Consider the following 17582-nt stretch of genomic DNA (forward strand, 5'->3'; position numbering starts at 1 on the left):
CCCAGCTCCCTGATATGCTTAGAACCACCTGGCCCCATGATGCTGCCCGGCATAAAAGACACTCACAGTGCCAGGTCCTCAGCCTACTTGAGCTCATTTAATCCTCTCACAAAAGGTGGTATGTGATCCTCCCCATCTTCCCGGGTGAGGAAACTGAGGCACATAGAGGTAAAGTTCCCATGCCCAAGGTCCCTGTCGTGGGCTGCATTGTACCCCCCACTAAAAGATATGTTGAGGGACTTCGCTGGAGGTCCAGTGGTTAAGACTCCATGCTCTCAATGCAGGGGGCACAGATTCAATCCCTGGTCAGGGAACTATGATCCCACATGCTGCATGGCACGCCCCACCCCCCAAAAAAAGATAGGTTGAAATCCTAACCTCCAGTACCTTTCAATGTGACCCTATTTGGAAACAGGGTCTTTGCAGCTGCCATTAAGTTAAGAAGAAGTCACAATCGTGGGCCCTAGTCCACTATGACTGGTGTCCTTTTAAGAAGAAGAAGTAACAGGTGAAGACAGGGACACACAGGGGAGAGGACAGCCATGTGACAATGGAGGCAGAGATTGGAGGGACACGGCTGCAAGTCAAGGAGTGCTGAGGGCTGACAGTCACCACCAGAAGTCAGGAAGAGGCAACAAAGAATTCTACCCAGAGTCTCAGAGGGAGTATAACCCTGCTGACACCTTGATTTTGGACTCTGACCTCTAGAACTGTGAGAGAATACATTTTTGTCGTTTTAAGCCATCCAGTTGTGGTACTTGGTGATGTCAGCCACAGACAAAGAACACAGTAACTGAGCTACTAAATGGCAGAGGTGGCACCTCCTGACCCCATCACTTTCAGGCCCTGCTCTCCTGTCATTCTCCCCCTGGATCACTCCAGCCACATGGCCTTCCTATAGCTCCTCAAACGCACGAAGCACAGTCCCACCTCAGGGCCTTTGCATCTATTGCTTCCTCTGCCTGGAATGCTCTTCCCCCAATTTCCTACATGGCTCCCTCACCTCCTTCAGATCTCTGCTCAAAGGCCACTTTCTCGGGCAGGGTTTCCCTGATGGCCTTTTACAGTTGCACCTTCATTTCTAATCTCATTTCCTGCTCTATTTTTCCCTTAGTGCATCTCCTCCTCTATACTTATTTCTCCTGCTCATTGTTTGTCTCCCCACAGTCAATTCCATATGGAGCAGAGACATTGTGCTTTTTTCCCACTGCTATATTCCCTATCACAATGCCAGGCATGCATGCAGTGTCCAATAAATGTTTGTTGAATGACTGAATGAGAGGTGGCTCCCCACACAGCCCACATCCTCCACCCCAAGCTGTGCTCCCTTCTCCCTCCTCTCTCCTCCCTTCTCCCTCCTCTCTCCTCCCTTCTCCCTCCTCTCTCCTTCTTCCTCCCTTGTCTTGATTTTCCCTCCCTGGGGATTGGGGTTCTGTTGCCTGATTTTAGAGATGCTTGTTCTCTTTCCAATCTAGCCCAAATGACTCAGTTCCATGCTGTGGATCCAACAACTCACAGAGAAGAAGCTGGCAGAGGGTTGGGTGCAGTTTTTGATCAGTAGGTGGGCTTCCTGGGGTTTGCTCAGGAGAAAAATGAGAAATATATTTCCCAAGCCGAAAGACTGGAGCTTCCTTGGCCGTCCTGTGATAGCACAGAATGTGGGGGACATCAACCTCCCATCCCGGGTCTTACATCCTTTGGCAGTTCAGGTTAAGCGTGGGTGTGCTCATGAGTCTGGATGTGGCTTGCTTGCCTTTGGCTTGCTTGTCAAAGTCATTAACACCAGAAAGATACACTTGCAAGATCGCCTTGTCTTTCTTCCCAAGGCTCAAAGAGTTCCACTGCCTGCAACGCTATTCTTCATTAGTGCTGTCACTAAATATTTCCTGAGATACAGCAAGATGGCCCATCCCTGTCTCCCTGTGGTTGGCTGAGGGTCATATGATGAGTGCTGGCCAATGAGGAGCGAGTGGAAATACCTAAGTCACTTTTGGACCAGAGCACTGAACTGCCAGTGTGGGACCCTCCAGGGCTTTCTTTCCTTTTGGAATACCAACTGGTAATGTTCTAGGTGCTGGTTGCTCCATTAGCTAGGTCCCAAGTGACTCTGCTGAGTATAGCTCCCTTCTTCCTCACTGCCAACCTGCACTGGACATGTAGCATGAACCAGAAAAGACATTTGTTGTTAAAATCACAGTGACGTTGGAGAATGTTTGTTACCGCAGCATAACCTAGATTTCCTGATTGATACACCCAGATATTTCCTTGGTTCACTCCTTTATCTCCTTTAGATTTCTCTCAAATATCACTTTCTCATTGACTTTTATATGGCTCTCAGGAGGCAGATGGGGGACAAGAATGTTTCCTGTATATCTGACAGAGAAATTAAGGTTCAAGATTACAATGAGCTGGTTGTCCTCTGAGCCTCTGTTTGGAGACAATTTCCCCTACATCTTGACTTGGTTGATTCCCTCTCATCACTCAGCCTTTCATTCTACTGTGCCCCCTCTCGGAGAAGCCTTCCAGCCAAAAAGGGCTTGCCCCTCCTCACAGCACAGACAGAACTCTCATTCACTTCCAAGCAGGTTTTGCTTTCTGAATCATTTTGTCAATATATGCATTTGCATTTGAAGTCCCTGTGGGCGGATTGTTTAAATAATAACAATGGCAGGGAAATGTATTTATCCCAAGTCCCAATGATCAGGCTGTTTCCCTGGGAAATGAAGAGGCAGGTGGGACAACAACGGTCACTTTAGTAGAGCCCGTTTGAGCTGACAACCAACACCCCTTGATTCCCAGAATCTCCAGAATTCTCCAATGGGGAAACTGAGGCTGAGGGAGATGATCTGCCTGGCTCACACAGGGTGCGGATGGCACAGCTGGGGCTAGACCCAGCATTCTGGCTTGTATCCCTCAGATTTTTTTTTCTACCTCACTCCCTCATTGCACTTACATAGTACTTTCTGTTTATAACAATTGGCCCATGAGAGCCTTAAAGGAGAGGGAAAATACTGATTCACCCCCACACTGTTGGTACCTAGCAGGGTGCCTGGCGCTTAGCAAGCATTCGATACTCATCAAACAATGGCTGAGTCTCAGTAAAACCCTGAAGTGCCTTCTGTTTTATGGCTTATTTTCCTCTAATTTTTTTGAGCATGGTTCAGTCAGAAAAAGTACAGAAGATGTAAAAAAAACAACAAACCTCGGCTCAAGAGAACACCCAACTCCCCAGCAATAAGGGATAAAAATGGGGTGGATTTGACTGTGAAACAGCCAAAGCCCCACAGTGGCCATGAGGGAGGTCGTACGTCTGTCCCAGTTTGTCCCTGTTATTAAATCATGCGACGCCTGTTAATTATTTTTTGAGTTCTCCTTTCCCCATTCACTCTCAAAATTATCCTGGTTTGGGCAGCGAATTATATGGTCTTTCTGCCTCTGAGGTCTCCTGTCACCTCCCCTGGCCTCTTCAGCTCCCTTGTTCACCCTCACTCCCTCACTTCCAGCCACATGGGCTCCTCACAAATGTCAGAACCACTCCTGCCTTAGGGCCTTTGCACTGGCTGTCCTATCCACCTGGGTCTCTCTTGCCTGACATACCTACATGGCTGTCCCTCACCTCTTTCAGGTCTTATTAGAAGAACGTCAACCTCTCACCTTGAGGATCCACAGCCCCTCTACTGCTTTTTCACCTGAGCTTTCATCACCCTCTTCCACAGGAGTGGACAAACGACCACCCATGCATGCCACCTGTTTTCGTAAATTAAGGTTTGTCGGCACACAGCCAAGCCCATTCATTATGTATCATCCCTGTGGATGCTTCTGTGCCACGAAAGCAGATTGAGTAGTTGTGACAGAGACGGCATGGCCCACAAAGCCTAAAATATTTAAGATTCTGCCATATATATAAAATTTTCTTAATTATCTTGTTGGCTGCCTGCTTCTCCCACCAAAACGTCAACTCCCCCCAAACAGGGATTTTTTGTCTCTTCCATTTGCTGCATATCCTTGGTGCCTAGAACGTTGCCTTCATGCAGTACACATTCAATGACTGTTAGTTGAATGAATGTGTGATCTGAAGTCCCCCAGATCTGATGCTTTGATGTTGGCCAAAATAAACATCTATGAATTATACAAGGGCTTAGGTCAAAGATCAGTTTCAACCATTAGTGACCATTTGTCAAGGGACTTGCATTTATAATCATCAACTAAGCACAGTTTTACCATTTTCTTAATTGCCATTAAGTGAGGAATAGAAAGAGAGAGTAAGAGAAACACACAGAGAAAAGCACAGAGAGGTGGGGGAGAGAGAGGAATAAAGAGGCGAAGAAAGGAAAGGAGGAGAGAGAAAGAGAGAGAGACAGGAAGAAACAGAGAGAGACAGAGAGACCAAGAATTAAGAGACACAAAGACAGAGACGGGAAAAAAACAGAGAAGGTGAGAATCATAGAGAGAGGGAGGGAGTGTAACGGTTAGTGCCCAGTGCTGGGTTCAAATCCTGACTTCACTACCCTTGACTAGGGGATCTTGGCAGGTCACTGCATCCCTGTGAGCCTCAGTTTCCTCATCTGGAAGATGGACCTAAAAATATTTCCCCTCATGAGGTTGTTTTATGGATCAGTTGATGATACAAGGAGGATGTAGGGATGCAGCAGGCTCTCAGCGAATGGTGTACAGGTCCTGCCAGGGCCCCAGACTCTTCCTCTCCCCACCCTGGTAGCAACTAAGAGAGGGCAAGTCCCATCGCCCACACTGCACCCCCAGGCCGTTTTGGCTCATTCAGTGAGAAGCATGTTGGGTATGTCCTCTGTGTGGGGTGGAGGTGATTTCTGATTTTTTTTTTTTTTTTTTGAGTCACGCATGCACATACGGTGAGGGGGTCCTTGTGAAATAAGGCTGCCTGTTGCTCAAGCAATACACAGAGCCACCAACTTTTGTCTCCAGCAAGTGGCTCCAGTGCAGCCCTCCTGGGCTTCCCCATGCCGCCCCCTTGAGCTCAGAGAGCCAGTCCTCCATCCTGTTTGCCATGGGAGGTAGCAAATAGCAGATGCTGAGGGAACTGGTGTTGAGTCAGAGCTGGATTCCAACCTTAACTCCCTGTGTGTGGCCTTGGCCCTCAGTTTCCTCATCTGTAAAATGGGACTATTTAAGGTTCTACCTTAGAAGGTTACCATCAAGGAGTCACAGGCTGGTGCACAGAGAAACATCCAGAATAGTGCGGTACAGAGGAGATAGCTGATAGCCCATTAGGATTCCAGAAGGCTGCCCACATCCAATGTGGGCCCCAGGCCCAGGAATGGGCACAGGAGCCCTCTGGGTCCTTCAGAGGTCCAGGACAAGGATAGAGCTCAGCTCTGTTGACTGAGGCTCATTTTATGGCAGTTAGACATGACTCGGACCACACTTCTGGCAGAGAATTTCAATATACTTGCCTTTGTGGTCTTTGGGCTTGGATAAGCACTCACCCCACTACAAAATCATAATGTGGGCAGGTCCACCATGCCCAGGGATGCCTCAATGCCCCATCTTCAAGGATCCCTGGTCTTCTAGAGCAGAGTTTCTCCACAGTGGCACTCTTGACATTTTGGATTGGGTAACTTGTGGTGGGGGCTGAGCCAGACACGGACAGCGAGAATTTCAGTTACTTGCTAACCTCCTCGGAGGGTTTTCCTAGCCAAGCAACCACAGAAATCACTGTGAGATTCCCTCAGGCTCAACTGGGATGGGAATCCTTGGGGAGTCTGTGAATTTGCATGAAAAAAGTTAATCCTTCACTTCCCCTAATTTCCACCAGAAAGTGGGGCATTTTCTTCCATTACCAGGGGAGGCAGCAAACTGCAACAGTGTGGGCAGAACCGGTGATGCCCCTCACCCACAGAAATCACATGTCGTTCCCAGATATCCCACAAAATCTTTTAGCTTCAACACTCCCATGAAATTATGGGGGTCATCTGACTCATTGCCAGGTCCTGTTGGCAATGTGTTACAAACACTAAAATGACGTCACCCATCTGTTTTTAACAATATTTTTATAACAATTTCAGTACATTTGTCTTCCTTCACCATCTCCAGTCTTTTCATTTATTAGACTTTAAAAATCATTACACTGACAAAGGGGTCTGTGGCTCAACAAGGTTTAAAATTCTTTCAGGTGGATTCTCTTTGCTTCCAATCTTCCATCTTTCTGCCCCAGACTTTGTGAGAGTTTTAAGAAGTTCCTCCTTTGAAAATCAACTGCCCTCCTTCCCGCTCGCCCTTCCTCTCTCCCTCCCTCTCTTTCCCTCTCTCAACCCCCCACCTCTCTCTCCCTCTCCACCAATATCTGTTTCTCTGGGTTCAGCTCAGAGCACAGGGAAGAGGAATGCAGAGCTCGCAGGCTGGTACTGCCATTTCCTGTCTGGCCACCTCCGGCAACTTTCTCAACCAGAGTCTTATTTGTAACATGGGTGACAGTAATCTCTCCTTCACCAGTTATTTATAGACTTTATTTGGGTTTGCCCCCGTTTCAGGATCCCATGCAGGATCCACCATTTCCTTTAGTCCTCACACCTCCTTAGGCTCCTCTGGTCTGGGTCAGTTTCTCAGTCTTTCCTTGTTTGTCACGACCTTGACTGTCTTGAAGAGAACTGCTCAGGTATCCTGCAGAACGCCCTCCAGTCTGGGTTTGTCTGATGTTTTGCCTACGATTATGGGGTTATGAGTCTTTGAGAAGAAAACCCTGGAGGTGAGGTTCCCTCCTCATCATATCAAATCAAAGATCCTATGATCACACATCCACTGGGATGTCAACATTTGTCACTTGGTTAAGGTGGTGTCTTCTAGGTTCCTCCACTGTGAAATGATATATGTCCTTTCCTTATGTTATTCTTTAGAAGTGAGTCACTAAGTCCAGCCCATCCTCAAACTGGGGGTGGGGGAAAGATTAAACTCCATTCTTGGAGGGGGACTGTCTATATATATTAAATGGAATTCTTTTGTAGGGAAGATTTGTCTCTTCTTCACTTATTTTGTTTATTTAATAATAAAGCAATAAAATGACCATTTATTATTGTTATGTCAATCAATAAGTAATTTATATATTTTGACGTGGACTCTCTCTGGACAGGTAATATAAGATAAAAACACCCGGCATACAATGGGCACCCAGAAAATGCTCTTTTTCCTGTCCTTCCTCCCCATCTCCTGGTCTACGAGTAACCAAAAATCTTTTTCCTCCTAAACGCTTAGCAAGACAAGTTTAAATGCACTCCCTGATTATAAAAGTAAATTATGAAACTACTATACATAAAATAGATAAGCAACAAGGATTTACTGTATAGCACAGGGAATTGTATTCAATATTTTGTAATAACCTAAAATGGAATATAATCTGCAAAAAAATAACTGAATTACTATGCTATACATCTGAAACTAATGCAATATTGTAAATCAACTATCCTTCAATTAAAAAAAAAGAGGATAAAAGTAAATTGTGCTCATTGTAGAAAATTTTGACAATATAGAGAAGTATCAAGAAGATGAAGATTCCCAAATCCCACTACCTAAACGCCATCTTGGTACAGTGGACTCCAGCCTTTTTTCCTTATATTTTCAAAATTACACACTTGAGATTATAAGGTTCTACGGACTGAATTGTGTCCCTTCTCCAACCCAATTCATGTGTTGAAGCCCTAATCCCCGATGTAATGGCATTTGGAGATGGGGCCTTTGGGAGGTGATTAGGGTTACAGGAGGTCATGAGAGTGGGGCCCGCATGATGAGATTAGTGTCCTTGTAAAAGTCACTAATCCCAGAGAGCTTGCTCTCTCTCTCTCTCTGCCCTCACCATGTGAGGACACAGTGAGAAGGCAGCCGTCTGCAAGCCAGGAAGAGAGCCCTCACCAGAACCGGACCACGCTGACACCCTGATCTCAGACTTCCAGCCTCCAGAACTGTGAGAAAGTACATTTCTGCTGTCTAAGCTGCCCAGTCTATGGTGTTTTGTAATATCAGCCGGAGGTGACTAAGACATAAGGCTTATCTCACCTTGATTCTTTTTTTAAAATCAGTCCCCCCCCAACTTGTCGTTATATGGTGAGCATTTCCCCGCATCCTTAAATATTCTCCCAACAGATGATTTTTAATGACATGATACTCCATCATATGGAGGGACCATACGGTATTTAACCAGTTGCTTCCAGTTTTGTTCTATTTTTACAAATAACGCTGGGGTGCACATCCCGATATAAATCTTCGACAGGGGTGCTGATTAGTTAAGGTTAGGCTTTTTCTAAAAGGCACTTTAACCAGGAAGCCAAGTGGGAAAGAAAAGAGACAAATTGAAAAGGGAAAAACCTGGACGGGGCCCCAGCACACCGTGTAGGCGAGCTGCTGTTCCCTTTGCCAAGAACGCTCTTCCCCCAAACATCTGCTTGGCTCTCTCCATCTCTATGGAAATGTCACCTCCTCTGAGGAGCCTTCCCTCATTGCCTGACCTAAACTAGCCCCCACACCCCAACACCTGTCCTTTTATCCTGCTGTTGTCCTCATAGGATGACACAGGTCATGTCACCACGTCCCACATTATGTATTTGCTTAACGTCTATCTTCCACTTTCTGAGTAGTTTATTATTTATAATGTTTATTGGTCACATCTGTCTCCCCTACAAGGATGGGGATTTTTGTCTGTCTTCTTCATTGTGTTGTCCCTGATCACCTGATCATTTCCCGGCACACAGTAGGCACTCAATAAGTAATTATGGAATAAACAAATGGGTTTCAATGATACTGAGAAAAGAAATGAGATGTTGGGATCATAAAGCACTGCCCACCCAGCTGGACGACATCCATCTGGCATCTGTGCCTGTGGATTCTAAGATGCTTGGAGCAGGTGCTTCTGGACTCTTCCCATGGATCTCACCTGATAGTGGATGGTGAGGTCATGCTCACGGGCTTGGCTCTAGCACAAGCATAAAAGGACAGATAGTCCAGACACTGTGCCTGCCTGTGGCTGGATGGAGCTAAGGGAGTCCTAGGGCAGGCCTTGCAAATGGCAGAGCACAAGGGCAGGACCCAAATGAGTCTGGAAAAGCAATAGCTCTGTCCTTATCAGCAGAAACTCAAAGATGCCACTTAGCCCCTGCCCTTAGCAATGAGTTGTCCTAGTGGTTGTGTTTCAGGGTGGGGGGGAGGTTGTCTTAATTTAGGAAGCCCCAGACAAGGGTTCAGGTGCAAGCACTTCATTTGGGAGATGTTATGAATTGAATTACGTCCCCACCACCCCTGCCCCACCAAGATCTGTTGAAGTCCTAACTTCCAGGACCTCAGAATGTGACCTTATTTAGAAATGGGGTTGCTGCAGATGTAATTAGTTAAGATGACGTTGTACTGGAGTAGGGTGGGCCCTAAGCCAATACGACCAGGGTCCTTATAAGAATATGGCCATGTGAAGATGGGGTATTCGAGTGGACAACAGACAATCTATAAGCCAAAGAATGCCAAGGATTGCTGGCAGCCACCAGAAGCTGGAAGAGACAAGGAAGTATTCTCCCCGAGAGCCTCTGGAGGGAGCCTGGCCCTGCTGACACCTTCTGGCCTCCATACTGTGAGGTAATAAATGTCTGTTGTTTTAAGCCACCCGGTTTGTGGTAATTTATCACTGCTGTAGGCTCGCATCAGGCTCAAATCCTTGCTCCCTGGGTTTCCACCCAAAGCATGACTGTGGGATGTAAGTGCATGGAAAGTTCTAGAAGGCTACTCTGAGTTAGTGGCAGTTACCAGTGGGGTGAGAGTGGCACATCAAGTGGGACCCAATGGCTCACTCCACTTCTTCAGGCGCTGCTGGAGTTTTCACACTGAAAAATTCATTTACATTTTTAAAAGGAGTGCCCTTTGGGGTGGAAAATTTGGCCTACAAATTTGGACCATGCACTGTTCTAAATCTTCACATATATTCACCTCACTCAGTCCTTGTGCCCTGTGAGGTAGGACTGTGCTTCTCATTTTGCACACATGGAAATGGAGGCACAGAGAGCCCAAGTGACTTGTCCAAGGTTGCACAGCAAGGAAGTGGTGGAGTCGGGAGGGGAACCCAAGCAGCCTGATGCCTGACTCTGTTCTCTCAACTGTTTCCCCCGAGTTTGCTTCCCCCAAGGTGATTCAGCTCTAAGCTTCCAGGGCAAATATCCCCTAAGATGATGGTGCTTACAACTATAGAACCCTCTGGAAATTCGTGTCCCTGCTCACACTTCCTCATCCACCACTGAGCTCATCTCCATTGTCTTCCTATGAACCTTGGACCCTTTTTCTGGATGTCCAATCCCATGATATAACCTGTTTCCATGTTCACACTTTACTTAGCTCCTGTTCTCCACCCCCACTCTCTGCCTAAGTTTCCTTACCTTCCTGTCTCCCAGTTCTGTTTCACTCCCAGGAGGGTTCATATCCCTCTGAAGCCTCCTCTTGCAATAGCCTTGTAAAGAAAAAAAAACCTAGGGACTTCCCTGGTGGTGCAGTGGTTAAGAATCTGCCTGCCAGTGCAGGGGACACGGGTTTGAGCCCTGGTCCGGGAAGATCCCACATGCTGCGGAACAACTAAGCCTGTGCGCCACAACTACTGAGCCTGCGCTCTAGAGCCCGCGAGCCACAACTACTGAAGCCCGCATGCCTAGAGCCCATGCTCCGCAACGAGGGAAGCCACTGCAATGAGAAGCCCATGCACCGCAACGAAGAGTAGCTCCAGCTCGCCACAACTAGAGAAAGCCTGTGCACAGCAATGAAGACCCAATGCAGCCAAAAATAAATAAATAAATAGAATAAAAAAAAGAAAAGAAAAGAAAAAAACCTAGAGCCCAAGCAAGCTTTGGCCAATTGGGTGTAGCCTTTAGCCCAAGCTCTTTGCAGGTCAGGGCCAAGAAAGAGCCTGAGCATCTCAAATCTGCTGTCTGTTCCTAGAGATGCTATGCAGGATGGAAGCGGGGGGGGGGGGGGCGCAGGTAGGAGTGTACATCTTTTCTGACCTGAACTTAACATTTTCAAGACCTAGGACAAGAGTACCAACCGAGGCCCATATATATGTGTAAATATTTAAAAGCTCCTAAATAAAATGTGCTGTATGTGCCTCCTTTACAAACACACCTTCATAAGCACTTGGAAGGTCAGTCTGGAATTTAGAATCTGGATGTCTGCACTGGATAATGGCGTGGGGACAGGCTTCCCTGCCCCTTGACCATGGCCTGCCACCTGGAGGCAGGGGAGGGGGTGCTCCACACACACATGCATGGACACACCACCTTGCATGTCCAAACTCCAGCCACATCTGTGCCAACAGCCACCCCAAGGACACCCTTGGCCCTCAGAGGATACAAATGGGTGGTGTAGTCAGAGAACAGACCCATGGAAGAATCTCATGCAAGTCCATGGAATCTGGGCTTGGGAAGGGAATTCTAGGATCTAAGATGACTCAAAATGTGATCTAGAAAGTGGAGTGGTGGTGGCACTAGCTCCTGGTAGACATTTCCTGTCAGCCCCATAGGGAGGGGCATGGCTGGAGGAGGGCCAGTGAGGGCTCCAGTGCAGAGCCCCTTTGCATAGGTGCTCAAGGACACTTCCCTATCTCTCATCTATGTTGGTTTTTAACTTACACAACCTTTGCATATTCAAAAATCTAAAATTATATTTAAAAACTTGTGCAATTAAAAATTATTCAGCATCTGTGTGCCCTCTAGATCTCCATCTCCCGAGGGCCCTTCTCTACTTAGAGTTCTGAGGACAACACTCCCATATCCTCAAAGGACTGAGCCTCAGGCCGGCTCTCCTGGGGCCGTGTTGAGTTGTCCTTCGGCTGCCTCCCCGGCTCAGGTTCCCTCCACTGCAGCCTCAGGAGTTGGCTGGTCCTGGCTCTCCACGACCCCTTGTCACTTACGTTGTAGAGGAGGTCAGTCCACCCTTCCATGGTGATGCACTGGAAAACAGTCAGCACTGCAAAGAGGATGTTGTCGAACTGAGTGATCCCATTGTTGGGCCCTTCCCAGTAGGGCTGACATTTGGTCCCATTGGGGCAGGTGCGGGCAGGTTCCTCTGTCCCACACGGAGCTGGAGACTCACCCTGAATGTCATCTATGAAAGGGAAGGGGAGAAAAATCAGGGGAAAGGGCCGGCAAAACCAGCTCTGAGAAACAGGAGCCAGCGAAGATTCAATGCTGTTGAAGAAAAATGGCCATTGAGATGAATTTATCAGTCTTTTTCCAAAAAGCAAAGTGTTTGGCTTTGTTGACCTACTCATTGTTTTCCATTTCATTAATTTCTTCTCTAAGCGTTGTTCCTTTTTTGTTCTTTTCCTCGACTTTTGGGATGAGTTAATGTTCCTTAAGGCTATAAACTACTCTTTAAATACAGCTTTAACTGCATCTCACAAATTCTGTCATGCATTAGTATCATTATTGTTCAAGTAAAATAGTTAGCAATTTCCATTATTATTTCTTCTTTGACTCCTGGATAACCAGGAAGCACTAAAAATTTGTCATATATCTATAAAAATAGAATAATATAATGAATTCCCCTGTACCTATCATCAATTTCAACATTTATCAACTCAGGGCTAATCTTGTTTCATCCACATCCCCTCCCCATACTAAAATATTTTACCTTGCCACTAAAATATTCTTAAAGCAAATCTCAGACATCCTACCGTTGCATCCACAACTAAGAAGCATGTCTCCTAATTTCCCAAAACTTTGATTTCCAGCTTAATTGCGCTGTGGTCAGAGGATATGTTTTGTATTATTCTGCCCTTTGAAATCTGTCGACATGCACTTTAAGGTCCCCAATACAGTCAGTTTTGGTAACTGTGCTGTGTGCATTTTGAGGTGGTTGGGGGCAGTGTTCTCCAGACTTCCATTAGGACAAATTTGTCAATTGTGTTGTGTTATTCTTCTGTAGCCTGACTCATTTTTTTTTCTTGAGATGTATTGGGCTCAGGGAGCTGTTCTGGGGGAGTTAGGGGAGCACAGAATATCCCAGGCTTTTCCCCATTGGACCAGAGCCGCGGATATGAGGGGATTCTATTCAGTGAACGATACTTTTGAAGGTTTTCAGAGAGTGACACTGTCCGACAAAAAATCAAACAGCTGAGTGTGTAAACTCAAGCTCCCACAAAACAAAAATATATCTCAATGTGATATATTTATATATAGGCTATACATAGCCTACATACAGGCTTTGCAGCCCATCCTTAACCTCCACTTAGTAAGCAACAGAGTGAAGTAAACCAACATAGAATGCATGAATCTTACTGGCCTTTGAAACTCCGGTTAAATAGAAACTCTAGGTCCTGCAAAATGACATTTACCACCTCAGAAGGGACACCTACTACTCAAGAAGCGATGACACATCGGCCACTATTTTAAGTTGTGGGAAACCCCTTCCCCACTCAGGCCAGATTTGGTACAGGGGCTATTATTTAATGAATACAGATTGGAAGGCAAAATCTTTTAAACATAAGGCTCAGGGCAAGGGGGAAAATTCCATGGGCTCCTGTAATGAATGAGAACCATTGTTTGTTGGGAAGGTCACCTCTGTCCAAAACCTTCTCCATTTCCACCTTGTGTCCAAGTCTGGCTCAATACCTATCCACCAATGTGCCCCACCCCCCGCCACCCGCCCCCGGGTTAGCCCAGTGAACACTGGTCCCTTTCTTTCCTCAGGGCTACAAGAGCTCCCGAATGTTCACATTTGGTGAGGAGACAAAAAGCAGCATCAACGTGCATTGCTATGGACTCGTTGCAGACAAGGGGTCTTGTTTCCTCAAACTATTTTGGAAGCTCTTGGAAAGGAGGACGCTTCCACTTCTCCTTGGCATTTCTCTGGGTGTTTAGCGCAGTGCTGGGCACACAGGAACCGGGTTCCTGATGATAAGGAGAACCTGTCTGCAAGGGAAAACCTGTCTGTCTTCAGCAGCTTTGCCTAGTGGTGTTCTTCATTGCGACCCGCTCCCCCCAACCCCCCACCTGCCCCCTCATCACGAAACACTCTGAGGGCTGCTTCTAGAAAAGCAACCATCCAGAGAGTCTGAGGAATTTGATTATAAATATATTTTAAAATTAACCTGCTGCCTGGGTGTCTGTTTATATCTGTCTCTTACTCACATGCCTTATATTTTTAATTGCGAGCTTTTCAGTCATCCTCCCTAAATCAAGGCCTCCTACCCTCCGGTTGCCCCACCCACATCTGTCCCCTTAAAACCTCAATTCAGACTCAAGCCAGTCCTCTGTCCCCTTTGCTGGAGAGAGAGAGAGAGAGAGAGAGAAAACAACAACAACAACAACAACAAGAAACCTAGGATCCAGGAATCCTGGTTTCTCTATCTTCGGCTGATTTTTCCGAGGGGCCCTGCCCTGTATCTCTCCCTCTAGCATTTCTGCCTGGGTGACGAGGCCAGGAGCAGAAATAGCTCTGCCTCAATTAACACCTTCTTCATCGGGGAAAGAAATAATTAGGACATCCCATATTGAGCAAACTTCACAAGCCCAGGAGAGAAGGAGACGGGAGGAGCAAGAAAAAGGAGGCAATAAAAGCATCTCAAATAAACCTTCCTTACTGGGTTTTGCTGCCCTCTGGGAGGTCTGGGGAGAGGGCTCTGCTGCCCAGGGGTCATCGGGAAGAGAAGGTGGATGGGAAACCACTCCCAGTCAGAATCTTCTTCCTAATAAGACAGGCCTGAAATCTCTTTCCCTTCCCAACGGGCTCCCCTCTGGGCTTTAACTGTCTCAATTCACAGTTTCTTTGACGCACGACTAGCGCTGTCATTCAGCCGGTCCACACTGAGGCGGCCCGTGGTCCAAATATTGAAATACAGGCTTCCCTCCTATTTGATTTCATTTGGTTCTTGGTCAGAGAGCAAGTAGCTAGGTTTGGATAGCAGGGGATTTAATCAAAGATGTATCTGGAAGCTATCGGGTCCTTGAATGTGTGGAGAGCATTGGACAACCACGTTGCCCCACTGCTGATTCAGAGATGAGCACCGGGGCTGTGCCTCCCGGCCCTCCTGGATTTTCTCCTGCGCCCACCCTGCTTTCTTGATCCAGCAGCTAAGGGGTTGACGCTGGCATAGTGCCGGGAGCGGATGAGCCAAGATCCTGCTTGCGCTCTGGTTCTGACTGGCTGGTGCCAAGACTCCCAGCGGGGTGTCTTTATGGCACATTCGGGGGAGACCAGAAGCCATCCTCGACTCTCTCCTCCAGGGAAAGGAGGCTTTAGAACTCAGCATGCGTTAGGGTCTGGGGTCGCTGCAAGGTAACTAGGCAGAGGCTGTGGGCACTGCGCCTACATGCTGCCGTCATTTGCCCCTACATGCGCCCACCGAAAACACCTTTGATACGTGCTCCAGCCCAGTGTCAGGGCAGCCAGCAGTGCCAGGGCCTTAATGCCCTCCCAGGGGGCAGTCCTTGCCAATGTTGGACAGAAGTTGGTGGATAAGTAGCCAGCTCCCTCGCCCCACGTGTGGGATGGCTCTGAGCGTGACGTACGTTGTTTCCCCGAGGTGCCCAATGGAACGGAGGTCTGGTTGCCGAAGATGGTACTTGATAACACCCCCTTTACTAGATGTTTTCCCTTCCCTGTCTCACTTCTCCACTCCTCTGATGGTGCTTCCTGGGATCACTTCCCAAATGAACCACTCACCCCGAGATAGCTTCTTGGGGACCCCAATGCAATGCCCCAGCGACAACCAAGATCTCGGGGACTGTTTCACCCCCTGCCTTGCCTGCAGTGCTTTCGGGAGGAGGTTCTCCCAGCTTCCAGGAGAAAGAAGCAAACCCCTGTAGATCCCTTGCAGGAGCTTATCCCTAAGGGAGAAAAGAAAGGGGAGGAAGGTTGGGCAAAAAAATATGCTGCTGCTCGGACCTACCTGTGCCCTCTTCAAAGCAGGTGGTATGAAATTTTCCCATATAAAATTCTAACCCTATGATTGCAAAAATAAGGATTGCAAAAAATAGGAGGAGGCCGATCTGCAGCAGGGGGATCATTGCCTTCATGATCGACTTCAGGACGACTTGTAAACCTGGGGAAACACACAGAGAGAGGCCCCACAGGCCTGTGAGAAGGCACCCCCAAATCCCACCCCCAAGATGCCTCCTGAGGGAACCCAGAGCATGCAGGAGGCTGGGGACTGGGCGAGAATGAGGGAAGATAGATGGAAGACACAGAGGCTGCTCGTTATAATAATAGGAACAATTCCTCCTAATATTTTAGAGCACTTTCTTTTTTGGTTTTTTTTTGGCCGCGCCGTGCGGCTTGTGGGATCTTAGTTCCCCAAGCAGGGACTGAACCCGGGACTACGGCAGTGAAAGCTCGGAGTCCTAACCACTGGACCGCCAGGGAATTCCCCACTTTTTATCTTTAAAATATTTTTAAAAGTATTGGACATAGGCTGTCCCATTTGATGACCTTTTGGGCAAGAAAGAGGTGGAAATTCATGGCTTTCTGAGCCCCGTTCTTGGGTGTCGGGTGGCTTTCACCCAGAGCGGGGTGACTTTTTCTAACTTCTTTCCACCAAGAGAGGGCGTCTTTTCCTAATTCATACAGAGGCGCCATATACGCTAGTTGCAGCTCTGCCTGGGAAAGCAGTCAATGTCCTAGTTTCAACCCTGAGAAACCAGACATTATTTCATTGGCTTTTAGCAACAACCCCATGAGGCAGGCGCACGTGTAAAATTATCCCCATTTTACAGAGGTGGGAAGCAAAGCTCAGCGGATGTCATGATTCATCTTAGGGCATGATAAATAACAGGGCCAGGATTTGAATCCAGGTCGGAATGATGTCAAATCCTCTGTTTGTAACCACTGTTCTGTATGTTTAGGAAAGTCTATGGTTAAAATGAGGATTCAAACATATAGCTTGGGTCTTGCTTCTCGATGAGAAGAACTTCCCATGGCCCACGATTAGCACCTCCTGAGGGGTGGAGACCGCAGGGGGACTACGCTACTCCAAGGGGTCCAAAATGTAAGGGTGATTGATGCACGTGGCAGAGTGGCTCAGGCTCTGGACACTGTCTGAAGTTGATGTCCAGGCCAGATCTCCTTTGCTGTTGGTGGACCCTCCCTCCAGCTGCTGTGGGCATTTGCTGCTGACGGCTCCCAGATGCTCCTCTTTTCATAGTATTGCCCTTGGTTATCCAAAGCCCCTCACCTGGGAGGCTATCGCTTCCCCACCTCCCACCCCCAATAACTGACCACAGGAGTACAAAAGACCAGCCTGTTGCCTCAAGTGGGAAACAACTCTGACGCTATTCACACTCCAGAGCTCCCTGCAGGATCCGGCTGAGGCGGCATCCTTGTTCAGATTCTTCTGCTACCCCGTCCTGCTGCCCTCATTCTCTCTCTCCTGACAGCACTCCCTCAATAAAGCAAGTGCATCTGAACACCTATCTAAATCTGCTTCTAGGGAAGTTCCCATTCTGAACCTTGGTTTCTTCGTCTGTAAATGGGGATTAGAATAGCACCTCCCTCTCAGGATTAGATGAGAAGGTTCATACCTAGCAAAGTCCCTGGCACATCATAGGTGGTCATTAGACAAAAATTCTTATTAGTATTAGCTTTGGGTTGGCCCT

The 17582-nt window shown here is 47.5% G+C and overlaps 1 protein-coding gene across 12 annotated transcripts in view; it reads right to left on the reverse strand.

Annotated features, from left to right (window-relative positions):
• Positions 1-17582, reverse strand: part of CACNA1A (calcium voltage-gated channel subunit alpha1 A) — a 345736-nt gene that overhangs the window by 106994 nt on the left and 221160 nt on the right. For all 12 annotated transcript variants that reach the window (XM_060297032.1, XM_060297031.1, XM_060297037.1 and 9 more), the window contains 2 exons: positions 15881-16033; positions 11900-12093 (listed from right to left, as the gene is read on the reverse strand). In XM_060297032.1, the coding sequence (XP_060153015.1) occupies positions 11900-12093; positions 15881-16033 (347 nt within the window). The remainder of the gene's footprint in view (positions 1-11899; positions 12094-15880; positions 16034-17582) is intronic.

The sequence above is a fragment of the Globicephala melas genome, chromosome 3 (genome assembly GCF_963455315.2).
Source record: "Globicephala melas chromosome 3, mGloMel1.2, whole genome shotgun sequence".
In the NCBI taxonomy this organism is placed as follows: Eukaryota; Metazoa; Chordata; class Mammalia; order Artiodactyla; family Delphinidae; genus Globicephala; species Globicephala melas.